General features: G+C 55.0%; 1 protein-coding gene across 4 annotated transcripts; it reads right to left on the bottom strand.

The window, feature by feature from the left end:
* Positions 1–4,672: 4,672 nt before the first annotated feature.
* Positions 4,673–15,511, bottom strand: CD276 (CD276 molecule). Of its 4 annotated transcripts, none has more exons than XM_086757290.1 (8): positions 15,419–15,511; positions 12,763–12,910; positions 11,045–11,395; positions 10,371–10,667; positions 8,988–9,140; positions 7,654–7,695; positions 7,136–7,171; positions 4,673–5,788 (listed from the first exon to the last, which is right to left on the bottom strand). In XM_086757290.1, exons 2-8 carry the CDS (start codon positions 12,809–12,811, stop codon positions 5,766–5,768), a joined length of 951 nt encoding a protein of 316 aa, XP_086613416.1. In that variant the 5' UTR covers positions 12,812–12,910; positions 15,419–15,511; the 3' UTR covers positions 4,673–5,765. The 4 variants fall into 4 exon arrangements, with proteins under 4 accessions (XP_086613416.1, XP_086613419.1, XP_086613418.1 ...); XM_086757293.1 differs by having other exon boundaries at positions 9,000–9,140; XM_086757292.1 differs by lacking the exon at positions 15,419–15,511 and adding an exon at positions 13,052–13,188.
* Between the last annotated feature and the right edge of the window lie 4,268 nt (positions 15,512–19,779).

The following is a 19,779-nucleotide window of genomic DNA, read 5'->3' as shown; positions in this document are numbered from 1 at the left end:
GCTCGTTCTTCAATGGTGCGGCTGAACAAGCCAGGAGGGGTTTTTTAGCCTGAGTGGTTGTATTCATGGTACATTTTTAGTGGTACTTTACGTGAATGCCCAGGGAAACCGGGTTTACTGGTTGAAGCATCTTTCTCCTGGTCTGTTAGGATCTGTGGGATGTGTTTGGGGTGGGGTGACCTGCACCATTTGCTCGTAGGGGAGACCGTAGCAATGAGCTGGATGAGGAAAGCTCCCACCAAGACCAAGGGGTTGCACGCAGATTCCCAGTGGGATCCCCTTCCCATGCTGGCCCATGCATTAGGCATTGGCTGCGGCGTCCCTGAAGCATGAATAATGCCACACACACCGTCCTTTTCTGGTATGATCTCCATGTCCCAGCCTTGCCCCTGATATTTTTGTGAGTGATGAATAAATGATCCAACAAGAAAAACCTCGCCGGCAGCCCAAGCCCTCTTTATTAATTCAGCAAGCAGTAGGTAATCTCCAAATCCAGCTCATTCCTCTGCTAGGATAGTGTCTTTTACCCAACAAGCCAGGTGTGCTCAGCAGGAATCCTGCAGCTGAAGGCATCCAGGAGGATGGGAGGTGCTGCTTGTGCTGCCCACAGCCCCATCACACAGCCCACCAGTAGGACACAGGACTGAAGATCCAGGGGTTCATTCACCCAATCTCCAGCAAACCTTCTCTGGGTCTACATGGATGGATGCCTGCAGCCCACGCACTTTTGCTCCTGCTCCAAAGGGAGAGAGGCAGCTCATCTAGAAACCCAAGGAGCCATGTGCAGCCTGAGCACCGTGTCTCACACTAACACAGCCCAAAGTTTCTTTGTTTAAAGGTGAGTTTCTCACACCTTGCAATAGCTCCAGCCAAAGGTTGGCAGGTCAAAGCACAGAGAGCAGGATGCTGGGAAGTAAATTCAGGCATCTGGGATGAAACGAGGATGAGAGATTCACTGGCCTTAAAAGCCTGAACCTGTCGGGTGAGGAACAGCTTTTATTCTCATTTGGGTGCAAAAGAGATCAATAGGCAGCAAAAAAAAACATCCACCACCTCCCAGCTCTCGCACCGCAGCAAGTGCCGCATTCATCACTGTAATCTGTATTTAATAGCTCAGAAGGAATAGCCCTTTCCATCTGCAAAGTGCTCCGATTGTAGATTTCCTCTGGGAATGAAGGACACTGGGGGACACCTCCTTTTTGTCGCAGTGGTCTGTCCTTCCCTTGGCTAACAGGAGCTTGGGGTCCTCACTGAGCCCCTGCTAGAAGGGGAAGGCCAACAGCTGCGTACACCCCATCCACGCCCCTTGGAAAGCCTTCATGGACAAGTCCCATGGTGGAAGTCTTTGATCCATGCTGCAGGAAGGAAGATTGCATCCTCCCTTTGGGATGCGTGTCCTCCTGAATTTTAGTTTTTATACACAGCTTCACTACCTGAGGTGAGAAAAATCATTTCTCTGTCGGGCATGGAAAAGAATGCACTGTCAGCACTTTTTCTCTAGATGGCTCATCTGAAGGCATCCGTTTATATGGCAGGGTGTCTTTTCACCGGAGTGTTAAATACTGTATTAGCAGGAGAACTGAATACTTCTCTGGCAATGTTTAAGCAACATCTCCTTACTTGAGACTCCATGTACTTCTCTAAGGCTCATTAAGCAATACCAACCTCTCTTCGCCCGTCCCCAAGAAAATGATGCTATCACCGAGCCCGCAGCGCAGCGGCACAGATCCCGCTTGTGAAAGCATTGCTGGGGGGGGGGGTGTCTCACCTTCTATGAGTAATGATGGCAAAATGATATTGAAATGCCACCTGATCATAAAACGACATCGAAACATCACCCCAATTCCCTTACCCCCACGCCACGCTTCGGCTGTGCATCCCAAAGAGAAACGAACCCCGCTCGGCTAACGCAGGAAAAGAGGGGAATTGGAGTTTGAAAATGATATCACTCATTAATTTTCCTGGCTGGAGACAACTCGTTAATGCCAGGTAGGGGCTTTCTGAGCAACATCACCATTTCTTTTCAAATCTCTCTTAAATGACTTCTGAGTCACCGCGATAAATACTCCCCGTGCTTTCTTTCTGCTTCAGATCCCTTCTGGCTGCTGATGGATAAATTGCTTGAGTTACCCAGGATAAATCACGCAGGATAGCCAAATCTGTAATTAAAATGTCTCTCAACCCCTCCATTAACTCTGACTTAGCGGGACTGGATGCATTGCGGCTGCAGGGAATAACTTGCTTGGGATTGGACTCCGAAAAATGGGTCCTGGGAGGGAGAAACTGGCTCTGAAAGTGCCAACTCCACGCAGGTCCCTTGGGAATACCGTATTGCTCTTCATCCCCCACCGAAAGGATATGGGTACCAGGATCCTTGGCACAAGGGGAGAGTTTTTCAAGGCATTTTTTTGGCCAAAAAAAAAAAAAAAGAGTTTCTGAGCATGCCAGTGCTTTGCATTGGCTCTGGCTTGCCCATGGCAAGCAAATTCCCCGAGCAGAGCTGGCACGGAGCTGGGTGGTTTCTCCATCCCTGTTGTTTCACTGGGAGGAAACAAACAGGAAATGAAATAAAAACTGGTTGTTCACAACAAATCTTGGATTTTTAGACCAATTTAAATCCTCTTTGGATATTGCTTCCCAGGAAAAGTGGCAGAGGTAGAATGATTTTTAAAATTCCTTCTCCCCCAGGCTCACAGCCCCAGCCTTGGGCCTTTGCTCCTGGCCTTCGGCAGCTGGGCTGCAGGAAGATCCAGTCCCGTGGCTGTTTCTGGGCTCTGCTTTCCCCAGATATTATGTTTGCAGCAGCCTTAAAACCAGAAACCAGCTCAGCCAGGTTGCTTTGAGCTTTCCAGCTGAATTTGGATCTGACCTGGCAATTTTGAGGCCAAGAAATGGGTATTTGGGGGCAGTGTAGGAACCCAATCATGCTCATCCTGATGAAAGGCACATCACCACATGGAAACAATGGTAGAAAAGGATGCTTCTTGCAAATCTTTAATCTCTGGAAATCAACACTGCAGGGCAAGGGCACCCACGGGTGCCGGGCGGCTCTTGGGCCTGACCCTCGCAGAGTTTCCAGATTGTCTCTGCTGCGTGCAGGGACACGGCCCCATCTGTGAGCGGGACAAGGGGACAAGAGGGACAGGCAGCAATGCCGCTCCCACACCACAGGGGCATCATCCCATCCCAACAGCCACCACACAGCCCACGCAGCCCTCAGGAACAGGCAGCAACAAAGCTGGGGATCTCTGTGCTCCTCTCCCACCATAATTAGGTCAATAGGAGAAGCATTCTTCATTTATTATTGATGAGGAGAATCAAGCCACCATCGATCGGCGCTGAGGAGAAACTCGCCCTGGCGCTTTCTGAAATAACCTGCCAAATGTGATTTTTGTCTTGTTTTTTACCCATTGAGGATGTTTGGATGAACTTGGAGCCTCGCCTGCTCCCAGGAGGGGATGAGAGCAAACAACAGTGAGCGTCGGCAGCCAAGCTGCTGCCAGCTCGCAGCACCAGGTCCATCACACTCTGCATCCCTGTAAAATCCTGCTTTCCTGCTTGCCAGGTTCGCTGTTGTCTGGGAGTGGGTAGAGGAGGCTGTTGGGGCTTTTGGGAAATGGAAAAACAGGATCAGGTGTGCGGTGGCGTGGCCAGCCAGCCTCTTCCCTACCTGGTGGTCATCCACAGCACCATAAAACCATGTGTTGGGTTATGCAGACCTTGAGGAAGAGGATGGATGGTTTCCTCCCCGCAAAAGACCCATCACCTGCACAGCCCCAAAAGCAGGATGACACTTGGGCTCCTGGGCTGCCACAGCTTAATCCTGATTTTCTTCCTCACCCCGCTCAAGATGCCCCTTCCTGCATGGCCCAGGCTGCATTTCACCCAGAAAACCCCCCTCAAATCTGCCCAAAGAAATGCCCCAGAAAGCTCCCAGATGGAGGAGACAACCCCAGGGATGCTGGCACCATCTCAGGACCTTTAAAGACATCCTAGACCTGGGGACAGCTCATCCCGATGCCTGACAAGGAGCTGGAGGTGGTTAATGGCTTCACGCCCCCAGCCCAGCGTCTGGGTGCTAAATAATATTAATGGCACCTCCCGGCACCGTGTTAAAAATTGTGCCAGCACTTAATTCAGGCTGTAGATCAAAACCCCTAAATGAAATCACCATCCATCCCCTTCCTAATCCCAGTTTGATACCAGCACGCTTCTCCTTGTCTCACTTTTAGAAATATTTTTCTATTGAAATGCAGAGCCTGGCTTCATGCCCAGGGAAGGACAGCTAAAAATAATCCTCCGCAGGTGATTTAGGAAGGTCCCTTCCCCGTCGGCCCCTGTCAGACCCCGCTCATATCCCATCGCTGCGATTAACCAGCCTGAATTTCAGAGCGATCTCAGATGGATGACGTCCTGTGGGATTTTGCTCTTCGTTCTGCTGCTCAAAGTATTTAAATAAAGAGGAGGGATGAGGCATCCCTCCATCGCTGGAGTGGTTTTCACCCCATGCCGCGTGACGGATAAAGGCAGCACGGTGTGAGGTGCTGCGGTGACCGAGGGACTGATGGGGCTGGGCTGAAAGGGGGCCATAAAGGTTTTGCTCTGAGGATTTTGATATTTAAACTAATCACAGCCAAATCTGCATCCCGGAGACCATGCCGAGCCCAGAAAGCACTGTCCAAAACAACCCCTGAATTTATTTGTCAAGGCACAAAAATTCCCTTCAGATTCTGGATTTTAAATAATAACAAAAACAAGCAGAAAAGCCACCGAGGGGCACAGCAAGGACTTCACCCACCCACCAGAGTGGGACCAGGGACACATCACCCTGCTCACTCCGGCAGCTCGGCTGCCCCCACGCACCCTGCAGGTACCCAGCAGTGGAGGGAGGACTCCCAGGACATGCACAGGGCAAAGGCTCCGAATCCCATGGGAAACAGAAGAGCTTGACCCCACGCACTGGCCAGGTTCACCCCCACCAGTGCTCTGGCTCTCAAAGCATCAGCTTTGTCACCACGGGGAGGACAGGAGGGCTTCACCTGGCCAGCAGGTCCCCCCCAAGCCCTGCCTTCCCCCCACACCTCCAAAAATTCTCCTGGTTAATTCAAGGCAGGGGATAACCACCCCAATGGGATTTTGCATTTAAGGCAAAAATAAAAGTCCAGCGGGAACCACAGTGGTGCAACGTGAAAAAATAATTGTCCCCATATGTCCCCGAAGCGGTGTATCCATCCGGGCTGAGAGCATCAGCTCTGTCCCCCCATGCCTGGGGGTCCTGCAGGTCCCATCCATCTTCCCGGAGCCTCTGGGACTCCATCAGTCGCTCCCAGGGACCTCACTGAGCCCCTCTGGGCTTGGAAAGGGCACCAAAACTTGCCCTGGAAGGCACCTGGAATGCAGCTGGCTCAGCTGTGGCCACACAGGAACAGGCACAGAGGGTGTGGAGGGGAACAGTCAACCCTGGTTGCTCTCAGCTCCATGTGGGGACGGACAGACGGACGAGGAGGAGCCTCCTCCCCACACCCACCGTCACCGGAAAGGATGCGCCGGTCTTCGGGGCTCGCTGGGGATAAGAGAGATGTAGCCTCTCTCCAGCCCCAGGGCGCCCTGAAGACATGGCCAGGGTGGGAGGAGGGTGACAGGGCATGAGACGAGGGGTGGCAGCAGGTCCGTGCCCTCCGCAGGGGACCTGGAGCCTGTCCCCACTGGGGACATCTTGGCTGGTCCAGGGCACAGGGCGCTGCTTGGGGGTGTCCCAGCTCCCATCAATCAATTTCTTGCTCGTTATCTGGGGAGAAAAAGAAAGGCTAAATAAAAATTGGCAGAGATATTAAAAAAGACTAATAATTCAGAGGTCCAAATTAATGAGTTAATTTGGTTGCTGGCAGCTCTGGGCTCTCCTTTTTCTGGAAAACTGGGATTCCCACTCCCAGGGCTGATGCCAGCTTCAGGCAAATATGACCAGGCACATGTAGGTGTGTTTTTATCCCTCCATCCATCCTCCTGGCTAGAAACCACTCCACAGCCCACAAACCCTGGGAGATGTTATTATTCAAGCTTCGTTTCTGCTGAAAAAGTGGTCAAGGAGCAAGCAGAGGATGTCTCGCGCATGGGCTGAAGCAAACAGGCTGCATCAGGTATGAAAAACCAAGGGGCTGGGAAGCAGAGCATGGTCTGCAACGGCTTGCAAGGGGGAGATAAGGGCAGGGAGGAGGGGAAGAAAAAAAAAAGAAAAGTGGAGTCAGTTGATGTTGTGCTAAAGGTGTGAAGAGGAAGGGAGAAAGGGCTTTTATAAACCCATGGGAGTGGGGGAAAAAATGGCATTAGAGAAGAAACAGGGCTGTTAACAGAAGAGGAAGGGACGGTTAAATTAGCAGCGATTCACCGGCAGCAGAGGCCAAGCCTCTGCTTTTAATAAGAGAGGAAATAAATTAAAAGATTGAGATCTTGGGAGGAGAATGAGTGGGGAAGAGTGAGGAAAGTGCTGGAGCCCATCACCGGGCTGGGATGGGTCACGAGCTGCAGGCAGCATCAAGCCAGGAGTTTGGGAGAAGAGACTGAAAGGCAGAAACCAGAGCTGGGACTCTAACTCTCATGAATTTTCACCAGAAATTTGGTACTGGGCTGCTGGTGGGGAGTTCTGCATGGGGAGGGATGAAGCTGATGCCTCCCTCTCCACAAGATGAGGACCAACTCCAGCAATTCCCTGCCTCTTAGCAAACCCATGGCAACACTCAAAATAGACCCAAATTTCTTGCAATGACCCATGTTGGTGGCACGAGGCTTATCTCAGCCTCAAACTGCCCAAGAAAAGGAAAGATAAGAGAAGAAACATCGCGTTGGAGCTGTTGGTCTCCTTGCTCCATCTCTGCTGGGAGATACAAGTGGTGGCCAGAGCAAGCACAGCCCAAACTGGAATGGAAATGGGTGCTGGAAAATAATTGATCTGGGAAAATTTGATTGAAAACTGGGGAAAAAAAAATAAAGAAAAAAGAAATGAAAAAAAGGGGAAAAAAAATCCCCAAACCAATGATGGATGATAGAGATGCAACAGATGCTTTACACTTGGATCTGAGCACCATCTCCAGTGCCCTTCATCTCAAGCCACCCCACGGTCCTAGGCAAACGCACTCACCATCTTTGCCCTCTGCGCTCGTCAGTGGCTGCAGGGCTGTGAAAAGCAAAACGGCACACGGTGAGTCCTCAGAGCCCACCGCACCGGATGCGGGGCTTGCAAGGAAACACCTCCCTGGAAGAAACAGCTAGGAGCCCCGTTCTGGAGAACCCACCCCAATAATTGCACCCACCAATTTCCATTGGAAGCCAACCCCCGGTCCTTAAATCTCCCCGGCAGCATAGGAGCCAGCATCCCAAGTGGGCTTGCTCCTGCGCCAGCAGATAACGGCAATCACTGGGCATATAATTAACCTGTTTGATGACAGCAGAGCACCACGAGCGCTTTTTTATTAAGAGATAGGGTGGCTTATCAGGGAGCTGCCAGCCTGAGGGGGTGCGTCAAAGAACGGGTGAGCACGGTGGGGCTGAGCATCGATGGAGGGTGCACGCTGGGCTGTTTGCTTGTGTAGGGGACGGTGCCATGAGCACACGCTATAACGCACTCACATACATAACACGCAGACAACATGCACCCACCTGTCCTGGGTTCTTCCCCCTCCATGTCCTGCTCCTCCGTCCCTGCAAAAGAGCAAGTCGGAGCGTGTGACACATCTGCCGGGCTCCACCCCAGCGCCCATCCTGAATCCCACCTCCCCAGGCAGCCGGGTTTCATGGATGCCCCTCGGATCACCACTGTCCCCGGCTGGTTGGAGCCACTCGTGATTGCTGCACATCCCAGGCGCTGCTGAGCCACTGCTGATGCTTGGGGAAGAGGTGACTGGTACCCACCTGCACCCAGTACCCCCTCCAGCACCACAAAAGGGGTACTTCCCCCATCACAAGGCTGTGCTGGGGTGGCACATCCCCCATGAGCAAAGCAGAAAAGGCCACAGCCCCTGATGACACAGTGCAGCCGCTCTCCTCCCTATTTACAGTACAGCCAGCATCTGGAGCAGCGCTCGGTGAGGGGCTTGGTGGAGACACCACGGATCCCCCGACACCTCCAGGACACCCCATGGGCACCAAGGGATGACATCCCCCTCTCCCTCCTGCATCACCCCCAAGCTGCCAGGCTGTCACCCTCGCCTGGGACCTTTGCACCCCACGGCTAGGACCTGCTGCCACGCTGTTCCTGGCCAGAAACACCACGAAAAATTGCTGCTCCTGCCAGGCTCAGGGGCAGGGTCTCTGCCTGGTTTCTGGCTGAGCAAAAGCCACAGCAAAAACATCACTGTTAAAGGCGTGCAGCCGCTGGTGCAAAACATCGTGGGCTGGGAGCTGTGGGCCGATGATAAAGGACTGAGGTCAGCTGGCCCACGGCCATGGCTGAGCATCACGGCGCTGAAAATCCCCTGGCCAAGGAGAAAATACTCTGCTATAGAAGGGAATTTTTTTTTTTTTAATATATTTATATTCTGCAGACAATTCTCTGGCATCTGCCAAGGGAAAACCCTCTTGATCCCCACCAGTGGGGACACCCGACAGCCAGGCATCCCGGTGGCATCATCCTCCCCGGCAGAGTGAGGCGGAGCAGAGCGGGAGCCCCCGGGGAGGGAGGCTGTGGGTCCCAGCCCTGCAGCACGATGCTGGCAGGGAAAGGCTTTGGCAGAGTGAACGCCTCGGGAGGCAGCGAAAGAAAACAAAGGGGGAACGCCAGCAAAGCTGCTTCTGCAGCCATTTTTGGAGCACAGCAGCTTTTTTAAAGCAACAAAGCCCCTCTTTTTGTGCAAACACCCCTGCATAATAAAAAAAAAACCCCAAACAAACAGGAGAAGGATGCAGAAAGCAAGAGTACGGAGCATCTCTCCATCCATCACCCTCCATCCATCCATTACCCCTTACAAACCCCATCCCTTTTCGGGGGGAGGTACCTGCCACACTACCTGCGTTTTCCTCCTCTTCCTCGCAGCTCTGGCGGATTTTCTTCTGGCACACATACACCAGAACGATAAGCAGCACCACGACGCAGATGGCAAGTCCCACCGTCAGCCAGAGAGCCACAGCGGGGAAGGCGAGGTGTTGGCCTTGCAGAGGGAGGAAAGAGAACCACCACCACGGGTGAGCATCACTGCCCAACCTGGGGGACACGCACCCAGGACACAGGACGCCACAATAGGCAGGGCACGTCCCCATGAAGGGAGTTGGTGGCACAAGAGGTGGCTTTGGAAGTAAAACCATCAGTGCCTCTAATTATGGCCTCCCCTAATTAGTCTGGAACTGGCCGGGGAAGCAGCAGGTTGAGTCACTCCCTAAAATACTTCATTAACCTTTAAATAACCCCATTAATAAATTCCAATGGCAGGCTGACCCTTCACTTGCTAAGAAGCTCAAAAGAAGCATTAGGTGATGCTGCACCCGCTCCCTCTCATCTAAGGGGATGGGAAGGATGGGGACACCTCCCCCGGGGTTTGGGAAGGATGGGGACACCTTCCCCAGGGTCTGGGATGGCCTGGCAGGGACCACCAGGGCTTCAGGGATATCTCCTGGAACACCGGAAGTCTGATTTTTCCCCATAACATTGCTCATTCTTCAAATAAAGTCTTGGCCCAAACCCTGTCCCTCCACAGATGTCACTCCAAGGCTGATAATTTGTTTGCACACTTGGGAGCCCATGCAAAAGCCACCCCTCTGCTGCCAACCAGCAGCATCCACAAGTTTTCGGGCAAGAGTTCGGTGCATCCAGCCAAAAGTTGATGATCCACCAGGGACCCACCTTCCCAACCCAGCAAGTGATGTAGCAAGGGTAATTAAACGCTAATTAATGCTACTGGGGAGCACAGAAGGTTATAAAGAGCTCCAGGAGGACAGCTGGAGGAGCTTGGAGCAAAGCAGCAAGGCTGAACATGCTTGATAACTCCTCCAGTCTGTATTTCTGAAGTAGGACTGGGGCAGGTGGGACAGAGAATACCAAATTGAGAGCATCCCATGGCCACATACTAAGGAGAAGACAACCACCATGCCTTGTGCTGGCTTTCTGTGGTGGTTTAGACTGAGATGGGGCAACCAGCAAAGCTAGAGACTAAGAACTAGGGACGCTGGTTCCAGCTGGGACGCTGGCATGGGGTGACAGGGAGGACAGCACAGCGTCCAGTCACCCTTGTAGGTCCATGGGGAGAGAGACAGAGTGGGGATATGGGGTAGCAATACCCCATGGTGGCTCTGGGCCACAGTAGGGATCCCAGTGCCACCACCATCACCTTCTTCAGACAGAGCCCACCCCGTCCTTCCCCCAGTCTTGGCCCTTGATGGCTCACCTGTGATGGTGACGGAGGCTTGGGTCTCCTGCTGCAGCACTGGGTTCCGCACCAGGCAGGAGTAGGTGCTGCTGGGCTCCACCAGCACCTGGAGGACGCTGTGCACATCAAAGAGACCTTCCTCATTGGCCACCTGGGATGTGGTGACGTTTTCTGTGATGTTGACGCCCTGGCTGTCCTGCCAGAGGACACTGGCCTCGGGGTACCCGCGGGAAGCGTGGCAAGTCACAGCTGCCAGATCTCCTGGCTTCAAGTCCTTGTTGGGCTCCAGGTTCACACTGGGCTTGGAGTAGGGAGCTGCAAAGGAGAGGACAGTCAGCATGACACAATGGAGAAGACCAAAGGACCAGGATCTGGAGCAAGCCCCAGGACAGACTCTTCCAGCTGATAAGACCAACCAGCTGAAGCCTACCCAGCTTTGGTTCATTTATGATCATGCTTCCAGGTGGCTTCTCAACTGAAAGCCTCTCCGTCATGGCAGGGAAGAGACCACACCCCTCATCAGCAATATTTTGGGGCAATGCAGCTGGTTGGTCTCTAACAGAGACCTGACTTCATGGGGAGACCACAGCAAGGGTGGAGAGAGAAAGAGTCTCCACAGAGGAGCGAAGTATGATGGAGAACTCTTCTCTTCGGGGAGACGTGTAGGGACACCGCAACTCTCCATCTCTCACCTGCCACCTGCAACATCACAGCTGCGCTGTTGTAGTCCTGGGCCCAGACGAAGCACGTGAAACTGCCCTCATCCGAGATCTCCACACGTCGGAGGAGCAGCGAGACATTGCCCTGGGCCAGCTGGTCGTAGAAGAGGGCCGTACGGTTGGTATAATCCCCACCCTGGTCTGCCAGCTGGTCCTGGCCACCGGAGAACCTGTGGACCAAGTTCTTTGTGTCCGTCAACTGCCAGATGAGGTTCAGGTCGTCGAGGCTGAAGTTGGCGTCAGGGGAGAAAGAGCAGTGCAGGGTGGCATCTCGGCCAAAAAGAGCCACCACAGGCTCATCCGGGACATGGATCTCGATGGCACCTGCGGGAGAGTGGCAAGGGCAAAAGCATGTGGTGGTGAGACCTGCAGAAGCACCTCCTTAATTCTCTGTGTGGGTAACATCTAAGCAAATCGAGGGACGCCCATGAGAGGGACCCGTGGGGAGGTGGCATCTCAGGACCAGCCCCATCACCGACCCCCAACCAAGCCCATTCTGCCAGCAGGCAAACAGCCCCACATCCAGCACCAAACCTGGGGGTACCGTTGCTCTCAGCTACGAGCTGTGCCCACGGGCACCCAAACCTGCATCGCCATGGGACACACAGCCCAGTTGGGTGGGTGACAGCAGAGGGGACACAGTCTGGTGTCCCCAGGACCAGCCAGCTTGGTGGCCAGGCTGGCAAGCACTAGATGGCATCAGTGCTCCAGCACGATGGCAACCGGCGGACCACGGCAAGATGCCAACTGTGTCCCAGCCCCACGGCAAGATGCCAGCCCTGCCACTGCATCAGGGAGCGACGCCAACCATGCCAGGGCTGCCAGACCCTCCACGCTCAGAGCTGGTCCTGGGGTGCCTGTTGGCAGCAAGCAGCGACATTCCCCAAAACAGACCCAGGGCACCATCAGCACTTAATTCACCAATTCCCCCCAATCCCAAAATGGGGAGGAAAAGGGGAAAAAAAAATATCTCGCCTCGGACCAAATGAGGTCAATTTGCTTTATATTCCGACCTCCACACCGTTGCAGAACACAGCAAAGCCGTTACCTGCAGCAAACCCCTCCCTGGGGACGCAGGCAGCAGCGAGACATTACATTTTAAGCAAGAGCCTGAGCGGGGAGGATGAGGAGCCGCAGGAAGGAGCCGAGCTGGAGGAGACCTGCCAGGGGCCGCAGACGGGCAGACAGGCAGGAGAAAAGCACTCGGGCAGCCCGCCTGGCTCTTGGCAGGCTCAAGAGCGTCATGTCTCCCTCCGGCTAATAATAAATGCCAGCGGGTTTTAGGAACGTTACCCAGCCTGGCCGGAACTGCTGCTGGCTGCTGAGCATCCCGAAAGGATTTGGTCCCGCTGTCTCTCCCAGGGTGAGAAGCTGCAGCCTGGGGGGCCAGGTGAGTGAGAAACCTTCAAGATTTCGTCCTCCCATGGCTTCACCATTTGGCTGTAGCACACGGGAGGCAGTGGCCCCTGCTCTCAGGGGGGCCCACGTGCACCAGAAGCCATCACACCCACAGGGCCATGTCCTGGGCAGCTGCAGGACCACAAAACCAGGAGAAACACCTTGGCGCTGCCTCCAGGAAACCACAGGTCAAAGGCAGCTTTCTGGGGATGAGCGTGGCGATCAGGACATCTCCTTCAGGGTGGTGACACACAGACCATGCCAACCCCAAACCCAGACCCAGCCCCACTCACCTGCCAGGCTGAGCACCAGCGCTCCCAGGGCAAGCGGCCGGCAGAGCATCCTTGGCACAAGGAGAGGTCAGGTAAGAAAGCAGAAGCGAGCACGGCCCCGGGAGTCCTTCTCAAAGAGAATCTTCTCTCTTGTAGCAAGCGCCCAGAGCTGGGGAAAAACAGAAGGAAACACTGAAATGGTGCTGGGAACCAGGGGCAGAGAACAGAAGAGGGCAGGAGACAGGTGTCAGGCAGGGGATCCCATACCAGCCGTCCCCTCCAGCTGCCGCGCGGCAACCGGAGCACCCACCCTGTCATAACACACAGGAGGGGCTTTTGCCTCCAGCCTGGCACTGGCCAAGGGCCCAGTGCATCCCCTGCATCCGGGAGCCAAAGGACCCGGAGGCAGCTCTTGAGCCGGAGGCGTTGGCCAGTGCCCGGGGAAGCCACGTGAGCCTCTTCCCCTCCTCGCTGCTTCTCCTCCCCTTTTGTTTCTCTCCTTCCCAGCTTCTCCCTGCAGCGTTTGGCTGTTACATCCCTGTCCTCCAAGAGGAGGCAACTCACTCCCAGCATCCAAAATGGCTAAAAAACCCAAACATAGGAGGTTTGCAGATTTCTGGCTCAGCCAGTGGCTCAAGGGCTGCGAGACTGATCCCTGTTCACAGCAGGAAAGTCTCCGGCATGAGATTGCCCCGAAAAATGGGGAATAAAACCAAAGCATCTGGAAGCTGGATGTAAGGAGAGGCGAGGGCAAGCTGCCCGGCACTGCTGGCTACCGTGGCTCACTTCCCGAGCACCCCTCCCCAGCCGCGCTAAGAGCTCGCCGGGCCCCTCGTGACCCGCGTTCCTCCCTCATAGCATAAATGAGCCCCAGATATCACAGCCAGCGTCACCGCTGCCATGTCCCGTCCCTGTCCCATCCCATCCCAGAGCCCCGCTGCTCGGCCCAGAGCCTTTAGCGCCAACAGTTTTTGGCACAATACCCACGTTCGCAATAAATCAGTGTCGCAGCACCAGCTTTCTGGGGTGCAGCCGGAACAACTTTGACTGCCGGTGCCTTCCTCTCTAAACCCCCTTTAATCAGGGAAATGGCAGCACGGAAGCTCTCCTCAGCTCAGCTCCCACGGGGGAAACTGAGGCACGGGAGAGGGGAAATTGAGGCACAGCCCTGCCCAAAGAGCTCTGATGGAGCACCGCCTCTCCTTCCCTCCCAGGCATGAGGCTCCTTTGGGGAAAACTAATTATCCAGCTTTTTTTCTTAAACCATATCCCCAACTTGTGTCTTTTCCCAAGCAGACGAGCCCGGAGCCAGCACTGTGGCAAACTCCAGGCAGCCGGGAAGGGAAGGAGCTGCGGTGGGCGCGGGTGATGGGGCTTCATCTGACTGCCTGGGCAAGGGAAACCGTGACTCATCTTCCCCATTCTCACCCTTGGAACTCCTTCCTTTTCCTGGTGATACTGAAATAAATTATATTTTATAGGTTTCATGACCGACGAGTCCTGCTGGACCATCTCAGATGTGTCCCAGGAAGGGGATACCCGTGTCCCCAACCCTCCTTCTGCAGTCAAGAGCCTTTCAGCGTGTCTCTCGCCCTTCCGTGACTCAGTTTCCCCATCGCTCGGTGTGAGCTCTGCCCCGGACCTGAGCTTTCCTCGCAAGTCAGGATATAACAAACCCCACACACAAATCCCTTGGAAGAGATGCCCTCGTGCACGGCAAGCCGGGAGGACTCAGCCCTCCGGAAACCGGAGGGATAATTAAATCCCATTACAAAGCATCCGAAAACCAGGCAAGCAGCACCCGCGTCACACGTGCCAGCTGTTTCAGTGGGACCCCGGGGACCATATGTCACCCGTTCCCCACTTCATATTAACCATCACGGAGCAAAAACGCTGGGGTTTTTTTGTAATACCCAGATTATCAGCTGTCAAATTATCACCCTGGGATGGGTGGGGGCATAAAGAAAATACCAGCTGGTCCAGGGAGAGGGAGTCTTCACCCACCAGCCCCAGCTTTTGTGGGTGCCTGGGCTGAGCACCCCATTTTTCTCCCCTCCTGCCCGAGGTTTGTGCCAGCGAAGAGCCCAGCTCTGCTCTAGACTGGTTTTAGTCCTGGCTTGCAAGGCAGGATCCTGCGGGGAAGTGGGGTGGGGGAGAGCACGGCCTGCAAAGGAGGGGGGCAAAGATGGGGTGCAAGCCCGAAATCCCAGGTGGATTTGAGGATAGGGAGGAGGAAGGGACGGGTTATCCTTGCGCTCATCCCGAGGAAAAGGGGAACAATCACTTCCTCTCGGGGCGTGGGGTTTGTTTTGTCCCACGCGTGGGGCGGGTTTTGGCTCCATACCTTCGATGTGGCATTTCAACCCGATGGATTCACAAGCGTACGGGCACCCTGCCACTTCCCTCCACGGTCAACCGTGGGGCCCGCGCCCCGCAACCCCCAGCACCCAGAGGAAGGGACTCCCCAAAACCACCGGGGCTCCCCGAGCCCCCCCGGCACCGGCACCGTCCCCGCCCCTGCTGGGGGGCGGCCTCATTCATTCCGCCCTCCCGGAACCCCGCCCGAGCTCCCGAGCCCCATCCTGCGGCCGGGGACCCCCCCTGCCCGCTCCCGAGAGCCCCGTGCCCGCATTCCACGCCACCGCTGCGCCGGGCCGCGCCGGGCACGAGCACTTACCGGGAAAGCGGCGCGCGACGGCCCAGAACGCGCGCGCCGCCGCGGGCGGGGCCGGTCCCGAGAGGTGGCCCCGGCCCGTGATTGGCTGCGGCCCGCTTCCTGCCGAGGTCCCGGGGCGGTGGCGGAGGAGGAGGAGGAGGGAGAGGGGGAGGAGGAAGGGCCACGCCCGGGACGGGCCGGGGGGGCTTGGGGTGTACGGGGCTGCGGGCTTGGGAGAGTGGGGAACGGCGAGCTAGGAGATTGGGGTGCACAGGGCTGAGGGACTGGGGAGCATCGAGCCAGGGGCTGGGGAACACTGAGGCAGGGGATTGGGGTGCACAGGGATGGGAGATTGGGGAGCATGGGTTTAAGGAGTTGGGGTGCACAGAGCCAGGGGATTGGGGAGCATAGAGCAAGGGGTTTGGGGTGCACAGAGCTGGGGGATGAGGGTGCAGAGGGCTGGGGGATTGGGGTGCATTTGGGGTACACGGAGTCAGGGGCTGGGGACCACCAAGCCAGGGGGATTGAGGTGCACGGAGAAAGGGGATTGGGATGCCCCAAGGCAGGGGTTTCGGGTGCACAAGGCTGGGAGACTGCGGAGCACAGAACTGAGAGATCAAGGTGCACTGAGGCAGGCGTTTGGGGTGCATGGAGCTGGGAGACTGGAGAGGACCGAGGCCTGGGGTGCACAGAGTTGAAGGACTGGGGTGCACAGAGCCGGAGAGTTGGGGAGCACCAAGCCAGGGGGATTTGAGTGCATGAGGCTGGGAAGCATGGGGCTGGCGGACTGGGGTACACCAAGGCAGGAGGATTGAGGTGCATGGGTCTGGGGGGTTAAGGAGCACCAAGCCAGGGGATTGGGATACACACTGAGCCTGGGGAGCACGGAGCTGGGGGATTGGGGTGTACAGAGCTGGGGAACCACAGCATATGGAGCCAGGGAGTGTAGGGTGCACGCATCCAGAGGATTGGGGTACACACATCCTGGGCATTGGGATGCATGGAACTGGGGTACGCACTGACCCAGGGCATTGGGGTGCACAGAGCCAGGGGACCAGGGTGCATTAAGTCAGTGGATTGGGGTGCAGAGAACCAGCGCACACTGAGCGGAAGGATGTTGGGGTGCATGGAGCTGAGGGACCAGGACACATGAATCCAGAGGACTGGGGTGCACAGAGCCAAGGGATGTTGGGGTACACAGAGCCCAGGGGGCTCGGGTGTATGCAGTCAGGGTGTGAGCCCTCAAAGCTGGGAGACGGAGACCCAGGGGACCGGGGTGCACAGAGCTAGGGATTTTTGAGACTTCAAAACAGAGGGACCAGGCGCATGGAGCCAGGGGATTGGAGCACTTGTACCTGGGGCCTTGGGGTGTACAGAGCTGGGGCTTTGGAGCCCCCAGATTTGAGGGACTGAGGTGCACAGAGCTGGGCTGTGGTGAGGCAGGAGGGCAGAGCTGTCTCCTCCAGGGAGAACAAAAGGCAGCTAGAGTTTCTCCTGTGGAGACGCAGGACGCTTCCCAAGGGAAAACCTGGCTAATGATTTACCCACAGCAGCTGCCTGGAGGCACCAGCAACTCCATACCATTCTTGGTGGAAGATGCTGCTGGGGGCTAGAGGGGGACCCCTAAATAGCTGGAAGGGGACATCCACAAGGGTCCTCCATTTAGAAGAGCAAGACCTCTGATGCACGAGGCATGGGGCAGCCACCCTCCTGCATCAGCCACACAAGGGGACCGCAGTTTCCTTGAAAAACCTATCTTGCCGCCTTTCGGGGTTTGCTTTTCTGGGGGTGCAGCCCAGCTGGATGCCACCGTCACTCCCACAACACATTGAGTTGCTTTTGGCCGGGGCAAGGCTGCAGCGCTGAGCTTCCTCCCACGCTCCCACACACAATGTCTCCTTTTATACAGCCTCGGGCAGGTGGTCACCCAACGCCGCTCCACGACACGCATTGGGGAATGCATCAGGATTGAGACTGGGGCAGGGAGCAAAGCAGGAAAGGAGGAAGAGCAGGAGGAAGAGCAAGGCACTGGGAGGGAACTGGGCTCTTTACAAAGGCGATATTTCAGCAGCACACACAACAGATGTTTCCCTAAAGGAAGCAGCTTCTTGGTTTTAACCTGTTTTCACAGAAGGCCCTCAACACCAGCAGCTCTTGCCACGTCCCCGAGGCACCGGTGGCTGCAGCCCGTGCCCCAGAGCCAGGTGCCCGCGTGGGAGGTTTGGGTCTTTCATTGCTCCGGAGCAAAGGAAGCTCCTCACCCTTTTGATTACAGAGGAAAACTGGAACAACCAAACCTGGAGAGCTCAAAATTAAACAGCAAATAAAAATAACCAAAAACATGCTATATTTAAAACCATTTTTTTTTCCCCCTTGCAGGCAAAGAAGGATTTTGCAGTGACGGAGCTGCTAATAAGGCTGCACATCTTGACCCAGGCACCGTGGGTGACAGCAGCAAGAACAGGAAAGGATAAAGCCAATGTACTTCAAAAGTCTGCATCTAAATCGGGAGCCCTGTGCTCGGTTCGCAGATGTGCCCTGCAAATCAAGAGGATTTCTCTTTCCATGCCCAGCCTGGCGTGGGTAGTGCTGGATGTGCAGAGCAGCTGCGTGATCCCACCCTGTGCTGGCTCCTGCTGAGGAGCTCCTGCAGACCAGACATGAGCCATGTCAACCCTGTTGGCACACTGTCCCCATCCTTTTCTGGGGCTGATGGAGAAGATCCAGCCATCAGCACCCAGTGCTGCAGCAGGGAGATGAGTGGGACCTTCTGCATGAGATGATTCCCTCTCCCAGGAGCAAGAGGTCTATGGGCATGTCCAGCATCAAAGCTCAGCAACACCTTGAAAATGTAGGTGGATCCCAAAGGTTTCACAAAGACTCCCCCCAAAAAAAAGACACAAACTCCCAGTGCTGGGCAGGGCTTCACACTATCACAGCTTCATCACTTTGTCCCTTCTCCCAACAGTTCACACGATAAAAAGCAGCATCACGGCTTTGATATCTTAACTGCAAGTGCAACTCTGCTCCTGCTAGGCTTTGAAGATACAAAGTGAGCATCTGAGCACCAGGAGCTTCCCAAGTGTTAAATACAAACACACAAAAAAAGTAGAAACTAAGGAGCTTGGAAATAAAGGCAGATTTTTCAACATCAAAACTAGGTAAAAATTAAAATCCATGCTGCTTGCAAGCCTGCTCATAATTAACAATGAAAGGGCTTCTGGGGAAGAATTAAAATCATAGATGTTCTCCATCCCAAATGATTATTTTTGGCCAATTTTCCTTCCTCAAACCCTCCAGTACCTAAGGTATGTGCATAAGAAATGTGCATAATAATGAAGCTGACAAAAAAAATTACCAAAAGGCAAAGAAAAGGGCTGCAATTTGCAAGTTTAATTTCATGCTCAGCCAGAGTTTGATCAAGAAGAGGAGGGATAGCTGGCAAGGATGGATGGGGGTGCTGGTCCAAATCCTGAGCCTCCCAATGTGGTGTCCACAGCATGGGGGTCAGCTCTGTGCATCCCAGGGAGGCTTGCATGGCTGCTTCTCCTTCCCATCAACATTATGGACAAACTGCACAGCGCCGGCAGCTTCCAGCTGCTAAAGATGTAGAAATCAGATGTGCGATGCTCAGGAGGATCGCCTGCATTTCCTTCCAGCACAAGGGCATCTGGCACACATCATCTTCCTCATCTGCTCAGTAAAAGTCAGGGGAGTGGAGGGTAAGTCCCACTTTGGCTACATGGAGATTTCCAGCCCCCAAAAGCTCCCCATTTTTGAGCCTTCAGGAACCAAACATCAGCCAGATCCACGCAGTGGTGACCACATTATCTCTACGGGTGAGCAGCTGCAGCTACTCCACTGCAGAATCCTTGGGCACACGGAAAACAGCTCTGGCTCAACTCACTGCAGCCTCCAATAAGTGCAAGTAACATCAGGGTGGCAAACAGCAAAGGATGCGGAGGAGGAGGAAGGAAGTTTTGAGGCTGTTTTGAACCAAGAGGCAGAGCAACAAGCCAATCCAAGGAGCAGACACACACCATGACGCCGACCTGGGGCTCCCAAGCCTTTTTTTTTTTCTGATGAGGCTGCATCTGTATAACCTCAATCCTGCTCACTCAGGAGGAACAGAGCTGAAACACTTTGGATGTGGCCATCCCAAGATGCAGGGTCAGAGCTGGGGACGGTGAGTCACTCACCAGCAGCCCGAGCACAGATTTTTGTGTCTGTGCACATTACAGGAGGCTGCTTTGGAGAGAGCTCAGCGGTTTTGCAGCACACAAGGGTCATTCATAAGCAGAGAGGCCGGCAATGGACTCCAGATGTAGAACCACCTCAGTGCGATGCTAGCAAGACCAGGATGAGTTCCTAGACGTGGGTGC

The sequence above is a fragment of the Chlamydotis macqueenii genome, chromosome 12 (genome assembly GCF_036417535.1).
Source record: "Chlamydotis macqueenii isolate bChlMac1 chromosome 12, bChlMac1.mat, whole genome shotgun sequence".
NCBI classification, from domain to species: domain Eukaryota; kingdom Metazoa; phylum Chordata; class Aves; order Otidiformes; family Otididae; genus Chlamydotis; species Chlamydotis macqueenii.
Note: the sequence above shows the minus strand (reverse complement) of the source record. Positions and strands in the feature narration are given on the sequence as shown.

Bases quoted from the DNA above. Each gene is read 5' to 3' on its own strand.
- CD276 (XM_086757290.1), bottom strand. From the start codon at position 12,811: ATGCTCTGCCGGCCGCTTGCCCTGGGAGCGCTGGTGCTCAGCCTGGCA. The intron at 11,396-12,762 runs GTGAGTGGGGCT...ACTCTCCCGCAG, and splicing joins GCTGGTGCTCAGCCTGGCAG to GTGCCATCGAGATCCATGTC. The intron at 7,172-7,653 runs GTGGGTGCATGT...TGCTTTTCACAG, and splicing joins GGGGGAAGAACCCAGGACAG to CCCTGCAGCCACTGACGAGC.